General features: G+C 51.6%; 2 protein-coding genes across 2 annotated transcripts in view; both read right to left on the bottom strand.

Moving 5' to 3' along the window:
• Positions 1 to 26,330, bottom strand: part of LOC120404793 (zinc finger protein 850-like) — a gene marked incomplete at its 5' end in the record, with an annotated part of 508,632 nt that overhangs the window by 221,899 nt on the left and 260,403 nt on the right. The window lies entirely within an intron of this gene.
• LOC120404804 (maestro heat-like repeat family member 5) lies at positions 18,629 to 25,286 on the bottom strand. The gene is made up of 8 exons (XM_039537803.1): positions 25,264 to 25,286; positions 24,662 to 24,805; positions 24,095 to 24,271; positions 21,659 to 21,814; positions 20,475 to 20,566; positions 20,000 to 20,102; positions 19,465 to 19,539; positions 18,629 to 18,653 (listed from the first exon to the last, which is right to left on the bottom strand). The coding sequence occupies exons 1-5, from the start codon at positions 25,279 to 25,281 to the stop codon at positions 20,543 to 20,545; spliced, it is 519 nt and encodes a 172-aa protein (XP_039393737.1). The 5' UTR covers positions 25,282 to 25,286; the 3' UTR covers positions 18,629 to 18,653; positions 19,465 to 19,539; positions 20,000 to 20,102; positions 20,475 to 20,542.

Here is a 26,330-nt window from a genome sequence, read left to right as displayed (position 1 = left end):
AGAAAGCTGACAGTTACACATTTTGCTTGCTGTTTATTAGCATTTTAGGCTGGTTAAAGTTTACAGCATGGAAGAACTTTGGTTCACTCAGGCCTACAGTCACAACTTTGGTTCACTTAGGCCTAGTGACACCAACAAAAGGACACAGACAAAGACTTCCCTCCACAGAGATTTGAAATTATCCTGTCCCTTGATTGGTCCTCTGGTCAGGTGTTCATCAGGTTACTGAGCTTGTTAACCCTTTACAGGTAAAAGAGACCTTAACCCTTAGCTATCTGTTTATGACAGCACCCCACTACAGTCCCCCTCCCCAACAGTGTGTGCAGCTGCGTAGAGGGGGTTATTCTGGCAGACTCTCGTGATGGGAGTTGTGGGTTCTGGCAAGCCAGAGTGTAGCAGGGTGGACCTCTGCTCCTGCCCTCAAGGGGTTAAAAACAGCCCTGGGAAGGGGCCGAGGCTTGAGAAAGCAGCTTTTGTGCTGGGCTGATTGGGGAAGTGGCTGCAGCTGGGGCCATGCCCCAATCAGGCCACAGCTGGCCCCTATAAGAGGCAGAGAAGCCAGAAGCCCAAGACAGTCTCTCTCTGCCTTCAGAGAGAGAAGGGCCTAGCTGTAGGAAGCTTGAGACTGGATACCTGAGTGAAGCAGGGCTGGGGAAAGGCTGAGGAGCTGGGGAGCTCCAGCCTGGAAAGCCCCAGGCTGCGGCCTAGCAGAGGGCTAATAGGTACTGGGGTTGCAGAAGGCAGCCCAAGGGTAGGCCAAAGCAGCAGGTCCAAACCCTTTTGCCTATGATGAGTTGGCTGATACTGCAGTCTGCCCCAGGATGTGGGGCTAGACAATGACTGGTAGTAGCTATACACTGAGGCAAGGTGGGGATAGAGGGTGGGGGTTCCCTTAGAGGGGAGACCCTGAGAGAAAAGGGGTTACTGCTGGGGGCAGCACCCCCATGTAAAAGGGCACCGGGTCCAGGGAGGGACACGGGGGCCTGAAGACAGGTAGATCACTGGCCTGCAGAGGGCGCTCCAGTGCTGGACAGAGCTAATTCCCAGAGTCATCAGCAGGAGGCGCCGCAGGGGTGAGTTCAACCCATCTACACGGAGTAATGGATATTTTGGATTAAGGGATATGGAAGAATCAGGACCCATTCCAGTTACGGGGGTCAACCTGGGATGAGATTAAGAAGGAAATGGGGGGCAGCATTAGGGGACCCAGAGGGATGGGGGTGGCCGAGGAGCCCACCCTTCTTGGTACATGGGGAGTGGAAGAAGGTGTCTATGGGGACAGGATGCCTTCCAGGGAAGAGAGGCACTTTAGTCCACTTGTAAGGGGTTTAACATAAATGGAGCATTGTGGGAGACTGTCCATGGTCTTTCGGGTTTGGTGCTGCTCCAGCAGCTTGAGAGCTGCTGAAGGATTGTGGATTGGAGTCAGGGGAAGTTAAGGATAATTTGATACAACAGGGTTTGGAGTCAGAAGCAGTTAAGAGGCCTCCTTAAGAGATAGGTGCTGGGGCTTGGTCCTAGGGGAGTGGAGAAAAAACATTCAAAGATAAAACTGCTGGGTTTGCAGGAGCAAGTAACAGCCCCCACTCTGCACCCGGAGCCAGGATAAATAATCTGGGGGGTCAGGGTTCCAACCCTCCTGCTTGTGTGATGTTGCAGTCTACATGATTTTATAAAAATATGCTAATGAGTGAATATAATGTGACTGGAATATGTTTCATACAAAAGGTCTCTTGTAAGGTATCATTACAAAGCTTATAATCTCCATGAGTCTGACGAAGTGGGTATTCACCCACGAAAGCTTATGCTCCAATACATCTGTTAGTCTATAAGGTGGCACGGGACTCTCTGTCGCAATCTACTGAGGGTGATCATCCTATTTGTATAAATGTACCACTCTTGTATCTGAAAGTAGAAATCTGAAATATAACTCTGAGGGCCTATTGCAATTATGCAAAGTGTAGGCCATTAATGGTGCTTTGGAATCTTGATGACTCCCATTAACCAGGACAATTGTCTGCAGATGGGTGTGTTTTACCTGTAAGTCTTCCTGTATACCTGTGTGCTGGCAAGTGGGCAATGAAGCCTGCTCCACTCTGCCGGCTCCCAGCGTCGCTCGGAAAAGGGGGCTTGGGGGAAGGGTGGAATGGGGGTGGATCAGGGCGGGAAGAGGTGGGGTGGGGGCAGAGCAGTGGCGGGAGCTTGGGAAAGGGGTGGAGTGCTGAGGGGCAGGAAGAGGTGGGGCTGGGCCTGGCTTGGAGCGAGGGGATGGCCCAGGCCCTGCATCCCCTGGGGATGGCCCTGGTCGTGGTAACCAGGAACCTCTCCCCCCAGTGTTTGCATGTTCACATCACCATACTTTGGGGCCCCACCAGGACAACAGATGAGGGACGGCCCTGGGTGTCGCAGACTCTGGTGAGGGGAGGATGCACGGGGCTCCTGCACATTGGCAGGCCCTGTCTGGAGCTGTCTCCCAACTCCAGGGCTGCACATATGCAAGAAGCCCATCTCCCCTCTTGGGGTCAACCAGACACCCTCACCCCCAGGACTGAGTTCTTCTCCAGCCCCCTTTCCTGAAGGGCTGTGACGTGGGCCTGGGGGTTAAGAAAATCCTCCCTCTGTCCAGGTGTCCCTAACACCAGCAGCAATATTTCCGCTGCTTCCTTTGTGCTGCCAGACAGGGGGAAGACACCCCCCCAGCCAGGAGGGTTAATACCAGACACCTCTGTGTTCTTGGGCAACCAGGGTGCAGTATCCAGCCTGACTCAGGAAAGACACCCCTCCCCCAGCCACCTCTGCTTAAACCAAAACCCATTAGAGGAGAAACCCATTAGAGAGAGCGGTGAAGGGCATAGGGAGACACACCTAGACCCCTCCTGACAAGGGTGACAAAATTAAGACATCTCCATTAGCATACAGAATGAAGAACAGAGAACTCCCCCAGACTCATCTGCATGAAAGATGGGACAGGAAGCCATCTCAATTTACATAAAGAATGGAGAACAGAGAACCACGCTGAACTCTGGGACCAGAAAAAGCAGGGAAGCACTGCATCCTGGGAATCTCTGCTCCAGATGCTAATAAACCTATGTCTGCCCACACCCAGCTCAGCATTTATCAGACCAATTCTAGACATGAATCCTTAACTGATACCCAAATAGTGAAGCAGCCTAGTTGCATTGTGAGCGCCCTGGAAGAAAACAACACCCATAGCCAAGAGTGATCAGCTCCTATTGTCTAGCCTAAAAAAACCCCTTGACTCATCATCTTACCTCTAAACAAATCTAGTGTTCTCCTTTCAATCATTGTAATTTCTCTACAAAAATCCCCATTCACCCTCCAATCAGTTCTTCTGATGCTTAGGGTATGGCTTCACTTGAGATTTGCAGTGCTGGTGGAGGCTTTCCAGCGCTGCAATTAGTAACTGTCCACACCTGCAGGGCACATCCAGTGCTGCAACTCCCTGGCTGCAGCGCTGGCCGTACACCTGGGTCTGCTTGGGGAATAAGTATTGCAACGCTGGTGCTGCAGCGCTGGTCGTAAAGTGTGGCCACACCCCAGCGTTGTTGGCCTCCAGGGTATAAGGATATATCCCAGAATGCCTGTTCAGCCACTCTGCTCATCAGCTCGGACTCTACTGCCCTGGCCTCAGGTGACCCGCCCTTTAAATGCCCCGGGAATTTTAAAAATCCACTTCCTGTTTGCTCAGCCAGGTGTGGAGTGCAATCAGTGAATCCTTCCAGGTGACCATGCCTCCACGTGCCAAACGAGCCCCAGCATGGAGCAATGGTGAGCTGATGGACCTCATCAGTGTTTTTGGTGAGGAATCTGTGCAGGCACAGCTGCGCTCTAGCCATAAGAATTATGATACCTTTGCCCAGGTATCAAAGGCCATGCTGGAAAGGGGCCATGACCAGGACGCACTGCAGTGCAGGGTTAAAGTAAAGGAGCTGCGGAGTGCCTATTGCAAAGCACGAGAAACCGCGCTCAGCGCTGCCCCACGACCTGCCGTTTTACAAGGAGCTGGACGCGATTTATGGGGGTGACCCACTGTAAATCCGAGGACCATGATGGACAGTTCAGAGCAGGGAGAGGAGAGGGAGGTGGAGGGTGGGAGTGAAATAGACAGTGAGGGTACTGGCGTGGGGGGAGACACCCCGGAGTCCCAGGAGGCATGCAGTCAGGAGCTCTTCTCAAGCCAGGAGGAAGCTAGCCAGTCGCAGCACCTGGAACTTGGTGAAGAAGAATCACAGGAGCAGGTCCCAGGTAAGCAGCTTTTATTGCAATGGAAATGTTTTGGGAGAGGAGGGGGGAGGGTATGGCTGCATGCATGCCTAGACGTGGAATATCCCATTGATGTGGTCTATCATGTCGCGTAATGGCCTCGGTAATCTCTTCAAAAGTTTCAGCAAGAGCATGGGCAATGCGCTTGAGCAAGTTTAAAGGAGAGCCAGTGTGGTCCCTGTCCCAGTCAGGCTAATGCGTCCACGCCACTGTTCTAGGAGGGGTGGGGGGACCATTGCTGCACACAGGCAAGCTGCATAGTGGCCAGGGCAGAATCCGCATTGTTGTAGAAGACCCTCCCTTGCTTCCCAGGTAACCTGCAGCAGGAGATATCTTCAGGATTAACTCCTGTGGGAAATGGAGGTACAGTGTTCATTGCAGGTCCCACTAGCAGCTTTCTGCTTTTCCCAAAGCACAAACACCAGTGCAGCCCTGAACCAATCAGCCCCCCGTCCCAGGCAACCCGCGGCAGGAACATATCTTCCAGGATTTATGAACTTCTGCACTAATGTTTTACCCTTACTCACCATGTCTGCGAGGCTGTGAATTCTCTGAGTTGTGTTTTGAATGTGTGAGGAATGCTACAGTGTGAGACTGGAAACTACCTCACTGAGATTATACACAATGCTGGCTCTCTTAAAATGTATCATTTGTTGTATTTTTTAGTGTCCTTGACTAGTCCTAGAAATGGACCGGCCTTATCAGAGACTGAAAAAAAGCTTCAAAACCTAAGAAGGAAACCTAAAAAAAGCAAGGAAGATTTGGTGAAGGCAGTTATGAATCAGTGTGCCAGAGATAGTAAAACTATGCAGGAATGGAGAGACAAAATTCAGCAGTGGAAGGAAACACAAACCAGGAGAAAGGAGTTGTCGCTGAAGAAAACCACAAGGCAGCTTATAAGCCTAATGGCGCACCAAACGGACTGTATCCAGTCACTGATAGCCATGCAGGCAGAGCACTACCGTGCCAACCTTCTCCCCCCCCCCAACCTCTTGCCCTTGTGCACCAATGTCAGCTCCAAACCTCGTTCCCCAGCATCCAGGTTCTTACCTACACCACCACCAGCTGCCCCCGACACCTGTACGGTCACCTATGAGCCCAGAGAACTACGACCCTTACCCTCTGCACTGAACCCCCATCACCATGCAGCATTATAATCCTGAAGTGCACAGCACTCCTGGCAGTACATTTGCAAACCTATGAATGTACAGTTCAACAACCAACCCCCTGCCCTTTTACTTATTTTTTTTTTAAATAAATGATTTCTTGGCATATGAAACAGTTTTTATTTTTGCATAAAGTGAAAGATAACAAACCCCAAGGAAAACACAGGCACTTAAAATCACTGTACCCACTGCACTTCACTCCCGTTTAAGGCAAAAACCATTACTGTTGGCTTTCAGCCTCAAATTCCTCCCTCAAGGCATCCCTAATCCTTGTAGCCCTGTTGTGGGCCTCTCTAGTAGCCCTGCTCTCTGGCTGTGCAAATTCAGTCTCCAGGACTTGTACCTCGTTGGTCCATGCCTGGCTGAATGTTTCACCCTTCCCTTCACAAATATTATGGAGGGTACAGCACGCGGATATAACTGCAGGGATGCTGCTTTCCCCCAAGTCTAGTGTGACGGTGCGGTTCTGGCAGGACCCAACTGAGAGTGCCAATTCAGGACAAATCACTCAAACAGGGCAGTCAGATCCCTAGGCTGGGGTTTTTCCATCTCTAAGGCAAACCAAACCAGCCAGACAAAAAGGACTTCGGTTTCACCCCACTGGCTAACCACAAGTCACACAAGCAATTTCCGTAGACACCCCAGTCTCCCAGTATCACCACCAGTGCACTCGTCCTGGGGATGAATGGTTATGAAAACCAACACCCCAATAAAAGAAAAAGGTTCTCTCGATCCCAAAGGACCAAGCCCCAGACCCAGGTCAATATACACATCAGATCTTATCCACAAATCACACTGTTGCCAATCCTTTAGAATCTAAAATCTAAAGGTTTATTTACGAAGGGAAAAAGGTAGCGATGAGAGGTAGAATTGGTTAAATAGAATCAATTACATACAGTAATGGCAAAGTTCTTAGTTCAGGCTTGCAGCAGTGATGGAATAAACTGCAGGTTCAAATCAAGTCTCTGGAACATCCCCCACTGGGATGGGTCATTCAGTCCTTTGTGCAGAGCTTCAGGTTGTAGCAAAGTCCCTCCAGAGGTAAGAAGCAGGACTGAAGACCAGATGGAGATGATGCATCAGCCTTATATAGGCTTTTCCAGGTGTAAGAACCTCATTGTCCTTACTGTGGAAAATTACAGCAAAATGGAGTTTGGAGTCACATGGGCCAGTCCCTGCATACTTCGCTGAGTCATAAGGCGTGTTTGCCTTCTCTCCATGGGTCAATTGTGTAGCTGATGGTCCTTAATGGGCCATCAAGCAGGCTAAGCAGAGCTAACACCAACTTGTCTGGGATATCACCCAGAAGCACATCACCAACTTGAAATACAGACAGTATAGAGCCAATATACATAACTTCAACTAAAAATGATACATGCACACAGACAGCATAATAATAACCAGCAAACCCATAACCTGATCTTAGACACCTTATATGACCCCCTTTACCTAAGATTTGGTGCCACTACAGGATCTTGGTTGCAACCCATGTTCTATATGGTCCCAATTTATATCAATAACGTCACATCTAGCTTCCCATAAAGCGCTCTCCAGCGTCCTTTTAAATGGCCGAAAGCACGCTCCACAGTCATTCGGCACCGGCTCAGCCTGTAGTTGAAACGGTCCTTGCTCCTGTCCAGCTTCCCTGTATAGGGTTTCATGAGCCAAGGCATTAACGGGTAAGCGGGGTCCCCAAGGATCACAATGGGCATTTCAATGTCCCCTACTGTGATCTTCCGGTCTGGGAAAAATGTCCCGTCCTGCAGCTTCCTGAACAGGCCACTGTTCCGAAAGATGCGTGCATCAAGCACCTTTCCAGGCCAGCCCGTGTAAATGTCAATGAAACGCCCATGGTGATCCACAAGTGCCTGGAGAACCATAGAGAAATACCCCTTCCGATTAATGTACTCGGAAGCTAGGTGGGGTGGTGCCAGAATAGGAATATCGTCCCATCTATCGCCTCCACAGTTAGGGAAACCCATTTCTGCAAAGCCATCCACAATGTCCTGCACGTTCCCCAGAGTCACGGTTCTCCTTAGCAGGATGCGATTAATGGCCCTGCAAACTTGCATCAAAACGATTCCAACGGTCGACTTTCCCACTCCAAACTGGTTCACGACCCATTGGTAGCTGTCTGGAGTTGCCAGCTTCCAGATTGCAATAGCCACATGCTTCTCCACTGTCAGGGCAGCTCTCAATCTCGTGTCCTTGCACCGCAGGGTGGGGGCGAGCTCAGCACACAGTCCCATGAAAGTGGCTTTTCTCATGCGAAAGTTCTGCAGCCACTGCTCGTCATCCCAGACTTCCAGGACGATGTGATCCCACCACTCAGTGCTTGTTTCCCGAGCCCAAAAGTGGCATTCCACGGTGCTGAGCATTTCCATTGCCGCCACAAGCAATTTCATGTCACACGCGTCAGGCGACTCCAGATCATCGTCGGACTCCTCACTGTCACTTTGGAGCTGAAGGAATAGCTCAACTGCCAAACGTGATGTGCTGGCGATTCTCATGAGCAAAGTCCTCAGCAGCTCAGGCTCCATTTCACACAGAAATCGCGCTGAACTCACAATGGCAAGAAATGTGGACAGGAAAACTGTGACTGCTAGGATGTGAAGCGATGCACCATGGGGTGTTGGGACAGGAAGCTGAATGACCCGCACCCTTCCTTCCCCTTCCCACAATACTCAGCGCCAAAATGGGACGAGGTGCTCTGTGGGATAGCTGCCCACAATGCACCTCTCAATACAGTGCTGCAAATGCTGCAAATGTGGCCACACTGCAGCACTGGTACCTGTCACTGTGGCCACACACCAGCGCTTTCCCTACACAGCTGTACGACCAGCGCTGTAACTCACAACATTGCAAATCTCAAGTGTAGCCATACCCTTAGATCCAAACTAGGCATCGGTTCCACTGGAACTCCATCTTCTCCTGACTGATCGTGCTGGGGACTCTGCCTGTCTCCTGCCCTCAGGACCCTGAGCTACCACTATCATCTGGGAACCCCAACCAGTTCAAGCTTCAGGGAGCGGTGAGATCTACTTCTCCTTTTCTCTCTCTCTCTCTCTTCATTTTCCTTTCTACCATAGGTATTAACCTTTAATAATGTAGGTTGTGTTGGCTTAGCCTCCTTGTGTAGTTATCATTAGTATTCAATAAATAACTTGTATGTGTCTGTTACAGCTGTCCCCCTGCTGCATTCCTTTTACTTCCCCTCTCCTTTCTGTTTGTCCTGTGTGGCCGCCCCTCCCAGCCATTGTGCTAACTAAAGTCACAGCCCTATTCATAGGAATGGCCTGTACAGACTAACTGGAGCCATTGCTCTGCCTAGGGAGGGGGCTTCTTGCTTCTTTGTTTGGCTCCTTTGTTCAGACCCGGGCTCGGTGTGGGGGGCGCTGCCCAGAAATGCAAGACCTGAAGTGGCCAACTAATTAAGCATATGAGTCATACCTATGGCTCAGAACATGCCCAGGCATGCCTATGCTTACCTGCAGCCTTTCCCTGCCTTCTCTCCTCCCCTGTATCAAGAGGAGCCAATCAAAAGTACTGGTGGGAAACTGCCTAAGTTTGCCTTTAAAGCCGGACATTTTCTGATCAGACCTCAGAGAACGTCCTTGCTTTGCCACCTGGTCTGATCAGCTAGGGGCCTTTGGGGGGCCCTCTCCCTGCTCTCATTTGTTTTTGAGCGTACCCCCGTTTTTAAACTCCCCTCCCACGAACAACGAATTTGTGCCTGGAGATCTCCTGATTACTGTAAGCGAATCGAGTCCTCTCTCCATCCTCCGATGCTACTGCTGTTCCTGCCTCTGTGCTTGCTGCTGTCCTGGGGATTGGTAAGAACTCCCTCTTGCAAACTCCCCCTGTCCTAGCTGCTGGCCTTGTTTCCCCAGCAGACAGACCCAAGCTAACTCCTTGGTCTGTATCTGTAATCTGTTTCTTGCTCCACAGCGCCTTTGCTGCTAAAAATAAGCCTGTGCCGCTGCTAAGCTGTGCCTTCCTGGACTGTATCCTGGGCTGCCGGCTTGCAGCTGCCCCACTGCTGCAGCCACCACTAGTTAACCCCCGGGGTAGCACCCTGGGCACACAACACTCTGCCCTCTGGAACTGCTCCCTCCCGAGCAAAGACTCGGCATAGTGTAAGGTGCACCTATTAAAATCAGGTTCTTAGTCTAGATAAGTTGTAATTTCATTTTGCATAGCTGTGGTTAAGTTAGGTTTAAAGAATTGTTGGTATTGTGCTCTGTAAGTTAAGTTTAAAAAATTGTTGCATTGTGTTCTGTTGCTTGCTAATTTGTGTAGTCTTGGTTAAGTTAGATCATAGATAAGATTTTGCTGTGTTCTGTATAATTGTGGTTAAGTCTGTCTTCCACTGCCCTAACCCCCGAGCTTGCCCATGTCTCCCACGAGCTCCCCAGTCACTCGTTGCAGTCCCTCTGCTGTTTAAACTTGCAGCCTGTCTGCTCTCTGTGTCTCCCTGAGTTTAAATCTCCCTCCGCAGCGCCTCTGCCTTTGGTCTCTGCTCCACCACGTGCTCCTCTTCCCCCATCCCCCAACCTCATTCCTCTACCACTGCCTTTCTCTCTCTCTCTCTCTTTTAATCCCTTCCCCCACGTGTTCACCCCATTCCTACTGCTGCCAAACCTCAATTGTATTGCTGAAATCTAGCATAAAGCCCCATTGGTTACCCTCTTTCTCTCTGACACACCTCACATTTTACATTTACACCACTGTAACACATTTTTACCTAGAGTTGTTGGTTATTTAACACATTTTACCCATAACTGTTAGTTGGTTATATGCTGCTGTGACACACCCTTTACACAGAAATTGTTAGCTACCTGTTACATTTATACTTCAGTGTTAATTGGTTACCAACTGTATTGTACCCCACTGTATTGTACTCCACTATTGAAACCCCCTATACTATTTACTAAAAGAAACCCCTCCCCAATTGTCTACCTTAACAAACCCCATACCCCTCACTATTGAATTTCCCCTGTTTTTGCATTTTCTTAATAAAGTTTATTTTGCACCCCACCAGTGCAGTAGTTGTCCCCCAAGATCCCCTACCTGCTGGCAGGGTCAGTATGGTGAAGTTGGTTGCTTCTCTCTCTCTTGCTGAACTTTACTCTTTTGTGTTTTTAGCTTCCCCCATTCACTCTACAGCAACGCTTCTTTCACCTAAGCTAAAGATCCCTGCAGTGCCCCAAATCCTGTGGGGTTTGCTCATCAGGTAGGTTACTGCCAGTACAAGTGTGATGTGAGAGTGGGGATAGGGACATGCTGAATCTGGGATGCATAAGGGTAACAGCTTGAAAGTGCTGCTTGACCCAGTCCATGGAGCCCAGGGGCAGATAAGGGAGGCAGCTTGAAAGTGCTGCTTCATCCAGCCCAGTGAGTCCAGAGACATATACGGGGTCAGCTTGGCAGTGCTGATTGACCCGGTCTGCTCAGCCTTGCTCTGTTAATGTAGGGGTGGGTGGGTGTGTTCATCCGGTTCTGGGGCTGGAGGAAGCCAGCCCTGGGAACCTAGGTCCTGCAGGATAGCTCCATTGGGAGGACTTGCAGAAGGGAGTAGAGCTCCATATGAAAACACAAGGGACGCAAGCAGTACATTGATAGAATTACAGAGTCCCCTTCTCCAGAAGAGTAACCCGAATAAATGAGCATACCCCAAAGTAATGGGCAAATCTGGTAACAGGGTCATTTCCAGCTTCACACACATGAAGGCTCCTTGGATTCAAATCCTTGGCTGTTACAGAGGCCTTAAATTTTGCCTTAAAGAGATACCATCCTTTTCCACAAGTAGTATGTCAAAATGGTGAATCCCAACTCCCGCTCCCCCTGGGGATCAGATGTGCCTGAGCCCAGCAGGGTAAAATGGGACATATGCTCTGGGGCCTGGAGGGAGGGCCCGTCTGCCACCACCCCATGTCCCCGAGGGTTGGCTGTGTGACTGCTTTCCTCCGAAAAGTCAGCTACACAGTTCACTCTCTGAGGCTGAGTTCCAGGCTGGTGGCCTGGGGAGTGTTGGGGGCAGGGAGGTTGAGTCAGCCCCTGTGTGGGGTGTCCATCCCCAAGTGACCGGCATGAGGGTGTTCCTGTGCTAATCACATGACTTCCCCAGGGTGCTGCTGGGCACACTCACCTGCTGAGAGAATTGCTCAGGGCTTTGGTTCTATCCCACTGGAGCTTTCCTAGACATTTTCCATCTTCTTCAAAAGGCCTTTCCCTATTTTCCTTTCCTGGAGGCCCCTCTCAGCCGCCATCCCTGGTGCTCTCTAGGGCCAGGTCTAGGCTTTCCTCACCTGCAAAACTCTGGCTGTGAACAATTGGAACAGCTTGTTCAGTGACAGGTGCCTCTTCGACCCCTTTGTCTCTGAGGGCACTGGGCAGGCTGCCTTCTGCTGCGCGGCAGGAGTTCATCTCCGCACCCCCCTTTGCTGCTGGAGACACGCCGCTTCTCTCGACTGCCGGGGTGTCAGAGAGACTTTCTCTGTCTCCCTTAGTAGCTTCTGGGATTTCCCCCCTTCTTCCTGCGATCTCAACAAAAGATGCATTTTTGCTGCGGGTGACCACATCCACACCCTTAGCCACATAAAAAAAGTATTCCCAATAAGCATGTCAGCGGGGAAGTCGTCCACCGTCCCCACTTGTCAATCACTTTGTAAACCATCATCTTCTGTGTGCACCATGGCTAAAGGGACAAAACTCCTAGATCGTCTTCTTAACACAAGCTCTGCCATTGCGCCAGGCAACGGGTCACATTTTGGAAACACACTCGACTTAACCAGAGAACTGTGTGTCCCTGTGTCTTTCCATCTTGTCATTGATTTACCAGCCGTAATAGGCTTCATCTCTAGCTCTGCAGAGCCAGCCCTCTCAAAACCTTTCCAGTAACCCTCAGGTGCCTCTGGGCTTTCTGTGCTGAGGACAGGGAATGAATGTGAACTGGCTGAGGCTTGTTTTTTCTCAGCTCAGGGCCCTGATTTCTCTGGTGCTCTGGGTAGTCCCACTGATCACACTTCCTCAGCCTCTTCCTTGACTGGAGATTTGTAATGGGAATTACAAGGAGAGGAATGATCCTGGGGAAGTCAGTGCCCAGCCTCCCAACCCTGCTCCTTTGGCTTTGTTTAATGAACTGATTACAGATAAAAGTATTGTACTCAATATGTTCAGTGTCCATACAATCTCGTTTCAGAGGGGTAGCTGTGTTAGTCTGGATCTGCAAAAGCAGCAAAGAGTCCCGTGGCACCTTATAGACATCTTGGAGCATGAGCTTCCGTGGGTGAATACCCACTTCGTCAGATACAATCTCGGTGCACGTTGGATTTGAAAAGTTGTCCTTCTTCGTCTGTACTCCACAAGTGTCCATTTTAAATCAGAGAATTCATAATGCCCAGTGCGCTACTTCCCTGTGATACACAGGGTCATAAACATCATGGTGAATAGGACAGATTACTAATCACAGTAGGTTTCAGCCCCATGGGATCACCTGTAAGGATTTTTCCTTCCTTTAAAGAGGGCAGAACCCAAACCCCATTCAGAAGATACATGGAATCTTACAATAAACTGTTCCCACATGGTCCCCTTTGTAAAGCCCGTCTATCGGAGTTTCCCTTAGCACAAGAAAATAAGGCCACGCAGTAGTAACCACACAAACAAGACTTTATTTACTATGGGGGAAAGGGCTAGGATAGGATAGAGAAGGGGCAGATTAACAAAACAAATCTCTGGAAATGCTCCACTCTCAATAACAGTTACACCCATGAAGTAATGTTGATATTCTCTCTCTACTCATGCAGGGGCAGCGATGGATGACTGCTGCTCTTTTGACATTGGACGTCAGGGACAGACTTTGATGATGGACACAGGAACGGGTGAGTAGACCTAACTAAATCCCCTCCCTATCCCTCTTTGCGTCGTCTCTGCCTGGATGTTAGACCCTATCTACCCGGATTCAATCTGTGCGTGGGAGTGTGCTTCCCAACCCAAAAGAACAGAGCACATGGCAAAAGGTCACCACATTATTTTCCCAAGTCCAAGATGGCCCCCTTTAGATAACCCAAAACATTGATGCCTTTCTTCCCTTCTTTTACTAAAATTTGGCAGGGGCAACCAGCATTTTACAACCCGGAGACTGGATTTGACCGATCGGGGGATGTTCCGGGACAGGGTGACTCATCCAGAAGGGGTTTGTGTATCTCCTCTGAGAACTCCTCCCTCTGTCCTCTCCAATTAAAGTGGGCATCAGCCCTGTAGGACCACCCCGAGAGGGGATTTGACCAAACACGGAAGTGATGTAGCGGAGTGACCTGCCCACAACAGGATCCCGTGGTCCCTCTAAAAAGTCCCCACACCACCACCATCCTCTACCAATTGGCAACGGTTTCACTCCCACCTTGGGCCATCACACAAGGGAAACATGTACCAATCAGAACAGATATAGCCCGAAGGTCTAGGCCATGATTTCCACAAAACACATCCTTGGAATGAGACGGCCTCTTCCCTGCAATGTTGGGTTGCAACTTTCAGGACGATGCTGCCAGCCACGCAAACATGGAGCTCCGGAGATCAGCGGCTTCTGGCCTAGGCCTTCAGGCGCTACTTATTCTGATTGGTACGTTTCCCTTCTGGGATGGCCTAAGGGGTGAGTGTGAAACCCTGACCGATTAGTAGAGGACAGTGGGGGGATTTCATGGAGGGGTGATGGGCCCCTCTTACGGGCAGGTCACCCCACCACGGCACTTACCCTATCTGGTGAAATCCCCTCTCTGGCTGGTCCTAAGGGGATGAGGCCCACCCCAACTGGGGTGAGTTCTTGGAGGGGTCACATGACCCACTTCCGGATGGGTCACTCTGCCCCAGAACTTCCCCCCATTGCTCAAATCCATTCCTGATCCAGACTGATGGCAATAAAACACTCCCAGAATGGTAGAGTGGGAGGAGCTCTTAGAGGGATCACGTGCCACTCCTTGCTTCTGCTCATGTTTGCATCTTCACCCCGAAAGTCTCATGTCATGGGGTCATTCTCATGGAGACAGACGAGCGATGCCTTAGTGGTCAAGGGGTGAGGTCCCATGGCTGAAACCAAATAACTGCCCTTAGCCTCAGTGTGGTTTGGCCTAATGGCCAGAGTCAAAATGGCGGCCCTCTCCATCGGGGCTTTGTGGCCCAACGACCAGAGTCCATGCAGCCACCCTCTCCATCGGGGCTGTGTGGCCCAATGACCAGAGTCCATGTGGCCGCCCTCCCACTCAGGGGTATGTGGCCCAGCGACCAGAGTCCATGCGGCTGCCCTCTCCGTCGGGGGGGTGTGGCCCAGCGACCAGAGTCCGTGCGTTTGTCCTCTCCGTCAGGGCTATGTGGCCCAACGACCAGAGTCCGTGCGGCCGCCCTCTCCGTCGGGGCTGTGTGGCCCAACGACCAGAGTACAAGTGGCCGCCCTCTCTGTCGGGGCTGTGTGGCCCAACGACCAGAGTCCGTGCGGCCACCCTCTCTGTTGGGGCTGTGTGGCCCAACGACCAGAGTCCGTGCGGCCGCCCTCTCCGTCGGGGCTGTGTGGCCCAGCGACCAGAGTCCGTGTGGCTGCCCTCTCCGTCGGGGCTGTGTGGCCCAACGACCAGAGTACAAGTGGCCGCCCTCTCTGTCGGGGCTGTATGGCCCAATGACCAGAGTCCGTGCAGCCACCCTCTCCGTCGGGGCAGTGAGGCCCAAAGACCAGAGTCCGTGCGGCCGCCCGCTCCGTCGGGGCAATGTGGCCCAGCGACCAGAGTCCATGCGGCTGCCCTCTCCGTCGGGGCTGTGTGGCCCAACGACCAGAGTCCGTGCGGCCGCCCTCTCCGTCGGGGCTGTGTGGCCCAGCGACCAGAGTCCGTGCGGCTGCCCTCTCTGTTGGGGCTGTGTGGCCCAGCGACCAGAGTCCATGCAGCTGCCCTCTCCGTCGGGGCTATGTGGCCCAACGACCAGAGTCCATGCGGCCGCCCTCTCCGTCGGGGCTGTGTGGCCCAACGACCAGAGTACAAGTGGCCGCCCTCTCCGTCGGGGCTGTGTGGCCCAACGACCAGAGTCCGTGCGGCCGCCCTCTCTGTTGGGGCTGTGTGGCCCAACGACCAGAGTCCGTGTAGCCGCCCTCTCCGTCGGGGCTGTATGGCCCAGCGACCAGAGACCGTGCGGCCTCCTGCTCCGTCGGGGCTGTGTGGCCCAACGACCAGAGTCAGTGCGGCCGCCCGCTCCGTCGGGGCAGTGGGGCCCAAAGACCAGAGTCCGTGCGGCCGCCCACTCCGTCGGGGCTGTGTGGCCCAGCGACCAGAGTCCATGCGGCTGCCCTCTCCGTCGGGGCTGTGTGGCCCAACGACCAGAGTACAACTGGCCACCCTCTCCGTCGGGGCTGTGTGGCCCAATGACCAGAGTCCGTGCGGCCGCCCTCTCAGTGGGGCCTGTGATGCCCAAAGACCAGAGTCCGTGCGGCCACCCTCTCTGTCGGGCAGTGGGGCCCAAGACCAGAGTCCGTGCGGCCGCCCGCTCCGTCGGGCTGTGTGGCCCAACGACCAGAGTCAGTGCGGCCGCCCTCCCACTCAGAGCTGTGGCCCAGCGACCAGAGTCAGTGCGGGCCGCCCTCTCCATCGGGCTGTGTGGCCCAACGACCAGAGTCCGTGCGTTTGTCCTCTCCGGTGGGGCTGTGTAGCCCAGAGACCAGAGTCTGTGCTGCTATCCTGTCTCTCATGCCTGTGTGGCCTGATGGCTACAGAAAATATGGCTGCTCTCTCCCTCAGTGCAACGGCCAGAGTCAATATCGCTGCCCTTCAGCGCAGGGTTGTTTGGCTGAGAGTTCAGAGACAAGATGGCTGCCCCTCTTCTTGGGACTGTATAGTCTAGTGGCACGTTGAGGAGGTGGGCTGCCACCCAAGGATGGATGGTGGCCGGGGCAGGGGGACCCAGGCCCTTGTTACTCCCTCCCGGGTCCTAGCCCAGGGCCTTGTCCATGGCCAATGTGTTTGGCATTAGGTCAGTGGGGATCCAACCAGAACATCTGATGTCACTCAGCATGACAGAGGCTAGTTCTCCCAGGTTACTTCCTACGAGATGTCTCTAGGCCATGGGGCTGGGGGTCTCTGGGCTCCCGGCGTGGGAAACTCCCAGAGACTGCGAGCTCCCTTGCACGTCTGCAGGCACCCGGGGATGGGGTTGGGTCTCGGCACCTCGGGGCTCTGCAGTCAGGGGCTTCAGCTGCTTCTGGACTGGAGCCTACAATGTGCATCCTCCATTTTTGGCATCTGTCTAGACTGAGCTGAGCTGCTCCCTTTCACACTGGTGTAGCATGTCCGGCAGGGCTGGGGAGGGGCTTGGCTTCTTCCGCCTAGACTGTGGGGTTATGTGTGACTGGTGCACCCTGGCACATCCTGCTCTGACTCTTCTGTCTCCTCCTTCCCATGCAACAGCTGCTTTGGCGTCTCCCAAGAGATGTGATCAGTGGTGGGCTCAGTTGGCTCCTGTTAGCCTCTAGATGTCTGTAAGAGGGAGAAAGGGCAGGAACACAAATCAGAAGAACAAACCTTTCAAGCAGGGTAGTTTTCCACAGCACAAAACCAACCCACTATGGTAATGCTCATTTGTAACTTCCCTGAGAGCTGGCATTGCGTAAAGAGAGAACCCAACCCCCACCACCTCCGCTACCCTGTGGGCTGGCAATGGATAAAGGAGTCTGGGAGAATTTCTCCTCTCTCCGCCTGGCTCTGATGAGTGAGGGAATCACATGCGAGAAGCTCTGTGAATGTAGGGCTCTGTGCAGTGGGGAGAGATGTCAGACATGGAGCCCAAAGGTGGGGTAACTGACTACAGTAACTTCATTAAAGTGAGAGAGATTTCAGAGCTCAGCTACAGGTTCTGCCCTGTAAACAGGTGTGGGGATGGGGCAGAAGTGGGGCAGTGATGCACTCATGAAAGGAGTAGGGCTAAGGGGGGCCCCGTGGTACAGGCACTAAAGCCCCTGCGTGCTGCATTCCAGCCAGGCCGGCTCTGCCTGGCTGGGGTGGGGTGAGGCAGCTCCCCGTGCTGCCGTTCCTCCCCCTGCCCCCCAGCCGCGACACCACGACAAGCACCACACCAGGAGTCTCTGTCCTGGGAGATAGCTCAGTGGTTTGAGCATTGTCCTGCTAAACCCAGGGTTGTGAGCTCAACCCTTGAGGGGGCCATTTGGGGATTTAGTTGGTGATCGCTCTTGTGTTGAGCAGTGGATTGGACTAAATGACCTCCTGAGGACTCTTCCAACCCTGATAGTGATTGTCTATGAGCTTCTCTTGTCTGTAGGCTACAGCTCCCATTGGCTGGGAATCATTAATCCTGCCCTGGTCCTATTCCTAGCCCAGGGGTAGGCAACCTATGGCATGGGTGCTGAAGGCAGCACACAAGGTGGTTTTCAGTGGCACTCACGCTGCCTGGGTCCTGGCCAGCAGTCTGGGGGCTCTGCATTTTAATTTTAAATGAAGCTGCTTAAACATTTTAAAAACCTTATTTACTTTACATACAACAATAGTTTAGTTCTATATTATAGACTTCTAGAAATAGACTTTCTAAAAACTTTAAAATGTATTACCGGCACGCAAAATCCTAAATTAGAGTGAGTAAATGAAGATTCGGCAAACCACTTCTGAAAGATTGCCGATCTCTGTCCTAGCCTGTTCCAATCCTGCTCTTGACTCCTGACTCCGGCTCCAACCCTTGGCTCCCCTCGGCTCGACCTCCACCACCCTGACCACTAGGCCCCACCCCCACTACTCCAGCCACTGGGCCCAACCATCCGTGCTTTGGTGTCCGACACCAGTGATATGCAGGACTCGTTCACCTCACTGCTTTCCATGCATATGGCCCTGCTTTTGTCAGCTCTGGTTTTCATCTGCCATTGTGCTGCCCAGTCACATGGCTTTATTAGATCCCTTTCAACTTCTTCAAAGTCTTCTCTACGCCTCACTGACCTACATAATTTTCTGTCATCTGCCGATATCCACCTCGTTGTTCAGTCCCTGTTCCAAAGACACTGTTGTACGTACCATAGCAGGACAAAGAGGTCTTCTGTGTCGGTCCCGCTTCCCTAGTCAAATGTGGAACCCGACACGAGATTTCCAAGCTTCTGCAGCCATTTGTAATATCTATTGAGGATGTGCCCTGTGGTCCTGTCGGATGTCAAAGGCGCTTCCTGAAAAGCTGAAACAAAAAGGAAACAGGTTGAAAGCCCCATGGTGCTGATGTGACTGATGCCTAGGAAACCTCCCCTTCAGATGGCCATTGCCACATGCTATTAGCTACCCAAGAGTCTGGGCAAGAAACAACAACTCTGCTACTCCCAAAATAGCCCTGGACAGAGGAGACCCCATTCCGTGCGTAACTTCCCCCTCCCCCAGCATACACACCTCCACACGCTAAAACACAGGCAGGTGGGGGCAACTGTTCTTGGGATGGAACAGAAAAGTGACAACAGCAGAGCTGTTAGATGATCCAACATTTACGCACAGATCCGCAAAGGGATTTAGACTCCTAGCATCTACTGAAATCCTTTGTGGCCCTGTGCCTTCGTTCCTTAAGAGGTCACAGGAAAAGATGTTTCCAATGTGCACTCAGGGGATTTCCTGGTTCCCTGGCCTGAAATCTCTCCATTACAGGGAGGGCAAGTGATGAATCTTTCCCTACAGAGGGTAATTGTCATCATCATCATCATCCTTAATAATAACAACAGCCCTTTTCAATTCAGTCAGGCCTTCCTTTAGAGACGTTCTGATCTTTATGAAGACAGTCTCCCCACACAGCTCTAAGGCTACGTCTATTCTAGGAGCTAGGGATGGAATTCCCCTACTCCCATACACATATTGTGGCACCTCGATGAAAGCTCGCGTGACCATCCTTCTTCCTTAAACACTGTCCTTAGACAGAGAGGGACACATTCAAACCTGTGTTCAGGCCCTGTGCTGCACCCCTGTACTTCCCACAGAGGCACAAACACACAGAGGTATTTCCTTACCTTCATACAGGCGGGAGATGCCATCTTCATTCACTGTTTCAGACAACAAGTCGCAGTAATGATGGATGGTATTTCCTAGACAGATAATGAATCTCATTACTTTTCAAATCCTTCTCTGAAAACTGCAAAAGATGCAGCCTTTCTCCCAAGACCGCCCTTGGGAAATTAAATACATTTATCTAAAGCACATTAGATAAAGCATCAGAAGCCTAGAAGTCACTGAGAGACTGATTTCCAAAGGAGATTGAATTCACATCATGCTGGTTTCCCTAAGGCGCAGCCAAAGAGGAGTTGTGGGCAGGGGAAGTTGGTGCGGTCGATACAGTTAAGTTGCTCCCTTCATCTTGGAAGTCATGTTAATTTCTCTCTCTCTCTCTCTCTCTCTCACACACACACACACACACACACACACACACACACACACACACACTTACTTTCAGGATTCTGGGGCTGTCGGAGGGAACAGAGCAGCAGTCTTAAAAAGGGCTTTGAAGGAAGCAGTTCAAAAAAGATCAAGTGAAGTTGCTCAGCTTACCAATGAACAGGGCTGCAGAATGTCTGATTGTTGTCTGTGAGCTTTCCAGGTACTCTAAAGCCTGGAACAGGAATTTGGGGATGTGGCTTTTGTTGTTCTGCATCTAGGAAGAAAGAAGGAAGAAACGCACAATATACAAATGACATGTTCTTCCCACAGCGACTAGTCCAGGGAAGCCAAAGCATAGAGCCATGGCATGGCAACAGCCAGTATGAGCCCATACACCATAGCAGCACCTCTCTGGAGCTACTATTGTGTTCTCCAGAATCTCAGCTTTCATTTTTAAAGACAAAAGTTTGCAGGACTGACAGTTGAGGAGAAAAATTTCAAAAATTCCTGCAGAAATGAACCAGCAGAGAGCCTGGAATAGAGTCCTCCCACCCGACGGAAGCGGATGGATACTCAGGGTGTGGGGTTAGAAAGGTATCCCTCAAGTCCCCATTCACCACTCTCAAGGCACAAGGAATTGACCTACCAAGCACTTCCAGGCACACTTCAGGAGCTGTGAGGAGCCATCCCAGGCCATGCTGCGGAACAGCGTCTTCAAATGAACCCACCTGAGAAACACTGCGCAGCGGAAAAGCGTCAATTTGCATCTCTGCAAGAGAAGGTGAGACCAAGAGGGTTCTCACTGAGAGAGGATAGTCTGGGGACATGGGACCTTCCCGTCCCTTGTTCTCCTGCTTGTCCTGCTAGTGGAGAGTCCTGTCATTTGTTGTATACAGGAGTGTGCTCAGGAGAGGGAATTGGCTGGAGAGAGTCAGATGGTCTTTGGATGGTTTGGGGCGGTTGATCAGCACCCTGCACTTTGGGGGGCCCTGCATTTCAGGGGGATACAGGACGTGGGCCATGCCGGGGCCAGGAGCAGAACTTCCAGTCCCACTATGTTATGCCCCACCTCGCCAGCTCCCAGCATCATTTGGGAAAGGAGGGGGTGAGGGGTTGGGGGAGGAGGAATAGGGATGGAGCGGGGTGGAGCAGGGGTGGCAAGCGGTGGGGTGGCACTTGGGGGAAGGGATGGAGTGAGGGTGGGGCTTAGGGCAGAGTAGGGTGTGTTGTTCCAGGCCCTGTGTACCTCTATGGATGGCCCTGGAAAGATTCATAAGAGATCTCCACAGCTCAGTCCTTAGGCGCAAAGAGACTGCATGAGAGCGTGAGTCAGCTTTGGGATCCCAAAGAGTCGGAGCAAAGGGGCCCCAGATCAGGCTTCCCTCCACATCCCAGTTGGCCCAATGAAAGAGGGCAACGTCCGGTGAAGTCTGGGAAGCTGGGACCTGGAGAAGGTCTCTCAGGAGCTCCAGGGAAGAAGTCAGGGCAGCTGCACCCACTTTCCAGAAGGCTGTGGGCAGATATCAGCTCCCTGAACTGAAGGGCACTTACAGATCTATGCTCCCTTTTCTTTTGCTGCCTCTTGTTGTGAACCTTTGGATGCAGCAGCCCAAAGACCTGAGGCCTGTCAGGACTCTTTCCCAGAAGAAGGCTTTTCTTCCAAATTGTGCTGTGTGCTGTGAGAATGGGTGAGACACTAGGCCCCAGCATGGAGTGAAGCAGGGAGGAGAAGACTCTGTTTGGGTAAGGGGCTCTGGCCATGAATGGAGTGGGGGCCCCAGGGGATTCTGGCTCTTTGCGGCTTAAGGAAATCATGACTGTGGCACTTACCAGTGTCACACTCTCATCCTGGTCTTCAAGATGCAGCAGCAGCGGGAGCAAGCAGTGGATCATTTCCTGCTGCACCATGGGTTTGTCCGGGTCCTTCACGCTGCTCACCACGTTGCCAAGCAGTAAAATGGCAGCGGAGCGCACACTGCCCCTCTCCTGGCAATGACACACAGGGAGTGGGGAAGCCCGGTTAAAGCCAGGCAGGATCAGAGCATAACGCGACAGAGTCATAATCCGCACGCTGCTCCGGTTGCCCCGTGTTAACTGACTTGGCTCGCGGGAGCTGTGAGGCCACCAGGCCAGCGCCATAGACATCTTGTACAGAACAGGGCCTGAGACGCTGTGCAGGACTGCAGCCCCATGGTGTCCTAGACGCAATGTCTGTCTGGAGAGCACAGAATCCTAGACCCCTAGACGATGAGGGGAGAGGGAGGGAAGGCTGCTGGAGACCGGTCTGGGGAAGGGGAGGAGCAGCTGCTGGAGCCTTTCAGGGAGGTGCTGCTACAAAACACAGCAGTTCTTTTGCTCTTTGGTGCCCCTGAGAGCTGGGCCATTCCCGACCCACCTCTTTCCTGCTGAGAATCTCCATCTCTTTGGGGGCCGGTGTTCTCCAGACAGCTGGTCATCTGCCCAGTGCCAGGCCCCTCTCCCCCAGGCCAGGCTGCAGCAGGGGCTGGGAGCACGGCGCTGGGGTTGAGGTTTGCGGAGAAGAGCTCTGACAGGGAGGTGGCTGAGCAGGAGATTCCCCACCCATGGCAGGGGCACCCCTTGGAGGCTCCATGGCAGGGCTGAGGGGTGGGAGGAAAGGGGATGGGGAGAGAGCGACAAGGGCACCAGAGACAGGCAGAGTGGGGGGTGTCATAAACAGATAGTTAAGGGTTAATGTCTCTTTTACCTGTAAAGGGTTAAGAAGCTCAGTAAACCTGGTTGACACCTGATCAGAGGACCAATAAGGGGACAAGATACTTTCAAATCTTGGTGGAGGGAGTTCTTTGTTTGTGTTCTTTGTTTTGGGGGTTGTTCGTTCTCGGGACTGAGAGGGACCAGACAACAATCCAGGCTCTCCAAATCTTTCTGAATCAGTCTCTCATGTTCAAACTTGTAAGTAGCACAGGCAAGACATGTTAGTCTTATGTTTGTTTTCTCAACCTGTAAATGTTTCTTTTTGCTGGAAGGATTTTTACCTCTGTTTGCTGTTTGCTTTGAACCTGAGGCTAGAGGGGGTTTCCTCTGGGCTATATAAATCTAAGTACCCTGTAAAGCATTTTCCATCCTGATTTTACAGAGATGATTTTTACCTGTCCACGCAGTGTGCAGAGGCGGTCAAAAAAGCAAACAGGATGTTAGGAATCATTAAAAAGGGGATAGAGAATAAGACTGAGAATATATTATTGCCCTTATATAAATCCATGGTACGCCCACATCTCGAATACTGTGTACAGATGTGGTCTCCTCACCTCAAAAAAGATATTCTAGCACTAGAAAAGGTTCAGAAAAGAGCAACTAAAATGATTAGGGGTTTAGAGAAGGTCCCATATGAGGAAAGATTAAAGAGGCTAGGACTCTTCAGTTTGGAAAAGAGAAGACTAAGGGGGGACATGATAGAGGTATATAAAATCATGAGTGATGTTGAGAAAGTGGATAAGGAAAAGTTATTTACTTATTCCCATAATACAAGAACTAGGGGTCACCAAATGAAATTAATAGGCAGCAGGTTTAAAACAAATAAAAGGAAGTTCTTCTTCACGCAGCGCACAGTCAACTTGTGGAACTCCTTACCTGAGGAGGTTGTGAAGGCTAGGACTATAACAATGTTTAAAAGGGGACTGGATAAATTCATGGTGGCTAAGTCCATAAATGGCTATTAGCCAGGATGGGTAAGAATGGTGTCCCTAGCCTCTGTTCGTCAGAGGATGGAGATGGATGGCAGGAGAGAGATCATTTGATCATTGCCTGTTAGGTTCACTCCCTCAGGGGCACCTGGCATTGGCCACTGTCGGTAGACAGATACTGGGCTAGATGGACCTTTGATCTGACCCGGTACGGCCTTTCTTATGTTCTTATGTTCTTATGTTCTTACCTTTCTGTTTCTTTAATTACAAGCTTTCTTTTATAAGAACCTGATTGATTTTTCCTTGTTTTAATATCCAAGGGGATTGGGTCTGAACTCACCAGGGATTGGTGAGGGGGGATGGTTAATTTCTCCTTGATTTAAGATCCAAGGGGTTTGGATCTGTGTTCCCCAGGGAAGGTTTTGGGGGGACAGTAAGTGTGCCAGACACTGATTTCTGGCTGGTGGCAGTGTTACCAAATCTAAGCTAGGAATTAAGCTTAGAAGTGTTCATGCAGGTCCCCACATTTGTACTCTAAAGTTCAAAGTGGGGGACGAAACCTTGACAAGGGGGAATGGGGTTCTCCTGTGTTTCCCAGCCTTACGTCATCAATGAAGGGGCGAAGGCTGACTGCAATGTCCTGGGAGATGGAGCCAAGCCCCTCCCCATCCAGGAGGTAGATGATGTCTCCAGCTTTATGCATGGCCCCCATGACACACACTCCATCCCTGTCACAGAACATGTCCATGATCGCTGGCAGCTGGGCTCGTAACGATTGCACCTGCAGGAATGAAGAAGGCAGCTCATTACTATCCTGGGTGACACCCTGGGGCATATGCTGGCCCATCCCACTCTCACCTATGAGAAACCACGGCTGGCACAGCCCCCCAACGGGGCACAAAGTCCTTCTCCTGTCACTCTCTGCCTGCTGCTTACTGTAACCTTTGTCTTTGCTCACCTGCCTCCCCCATTGCACCCCATTGCACCTCCCCCATTGCACCAGCTCACGGGAGCAGGGACCACGTCGTGCCTTGATTTGCTCACTAAAGCACCTCCAACATTTGAGTGCTGTGCGTTAAACAACAAGGCTTGTGTGGGATCTTGCTCTCATTTCTGAGCTATTCAATAGACATCGGCTTCCTCGGTCCCCCAGGCAATCCACACCTCTCACCTTTTTTGGTTGGAGCACAATACTGCCAAGGCCTCGCAGACTGAGCCGACGTACAACTGGATTTTTATCTTGGGTCCATTCCATGAGCTGCGCCTGGAGCTCTGATTTTGTCAGTATTGTCTCAATGGAAGGACTCTGGAGAAACTGGAAAGAGCCAAATCAACATCCAGTTGAGGAGCAGAGATCTTCCTGTGAGGTGTGTTCCCTGGACACTCATCTTGACCAAATGGCCACTTACTCCCATACAAAGTCTGTGGTGTGTAGGGAACCAGGTGCTGCTCTTTCAGTTGGTTCATTCCCAGAACTTAGACTAATGCACAAGTCACAAATAAACCCCCAGGGAAAGGGGAATCTCCAGGCCCCATTGAGTGCCATGGAGCGACCCCTGGGGCAGAAGAAAGCAGAACCCCAGGAAAAGGGGAGGAGAGAAGCATGGCCTTGGGGCACGGGAGAAACATCTCCTCTTGTCACATGATCCTATCTAGGCAAATCCAGCCAGAGCGATCTCACCCTCTCTTTGCCATGCCCCACGACCATCCATGTGTGGAGAGGAGCTAGCTGGCTGTAAGGCTGTCTTGTGCCTGTCAACTAATGAATCTCACCTCAGTGCAGAAAGTCATGGCAATATTTCTTTGCTCCTCCTCCTTCTCACTCTGGACAATGGTGACGGCCTCTCTGAAGACTGCAGGGAGCTGAGGGTTCTCAAACTCGATCATGGCTCTGGAACATGAAGCAGAAAGTCCCTTGTGGTTATCAAGGGGGAGAGAGAGTTCCTCTCTAGTTGCTGGGCTGAGATGGCAGCCTGGAACAGAGGAACATTTCACACGGCAATCCCATTCCCAAGAGAGAGACCCAATGAAGAGGAAACTTTGGGCTCCTACCTTGCAATCAGGACAACACCCTGCGAGTAGTAATATCGTGAAGATATCATGTCCCAACCCTGCTGAAATTGGATGCTGGCAAATTCCTTCCAGTATCCGGGCATTGAAAAGAGAGTCTTCACAGCCTCCACCGACATGCTAAAGATAAAAAATACCAGTGTCAGATAACGAGCCCCAAGCATGGCAAATCTGCACAAGTCCTGGCACACACAGCATGGACAGCAGGAGCTAGCCTCTCCGAGGATAGATCCAGTGTGATATCATGGTGCTTCCCTGCCCAATGGGCCCTGTCGACACTGCAGTTTCATTGAGTTTGTAACCAGTTAGTGACACTGTAGCTTCTTAAGATGGTTGATGTCATCACTCAATGCAGTTGAATACTTGATTCTTTACTGTGACAGGTAACAGGACTCAAGCGGGCATGTGGGACCAGATCCTTAGTTGGTGTAAGCGAGCCTGGGCTAACTTTAGCACCCAAACAAATGATGGCCATGAACAGACCACATGTGTTTAGCAGAACAAATCTGTTCTTCCTTTTCCTTTCAGTCATTACCTTAGGGGGTCGAGGCGGCTGGATCCCTCCTCGGGGCTGGATGTCGTGCTGGCCATGTAGGTCCCTGGCAAGTGCAGATCCATCACATACTGCACTTGCCTGACGCAGAGGATGAGCATCTGGGGATACATTTCCAGGATGGCTTCTCGGTATCCCCATAGGAAAAGGGCCTCGTAAATGATCCTCATTGCCTGGAGGGGGGAAAGAATTTCACTCAACTATCCCAATCTGCCAC

Source organism: Mauremys reevesii, linkage group 4 (genome assembly GCF_016161935.1).
Source record: "Mauremys reevesii isolate NIE-2019 linkage group 4, ASM1616193v1, whole genome shotgun sequence".
NCBI classification, from domain to species: Eukaryota; Metazoa; Chordata; order Testudines; family Geoemydidae; genus Mauremys; species Mauremys reevesii.
The sequence above is the reverse complement of the archived record's forward strand: the minus strand, read 5'-3'. Positions and strand labels throughout refer to the sequence as shown.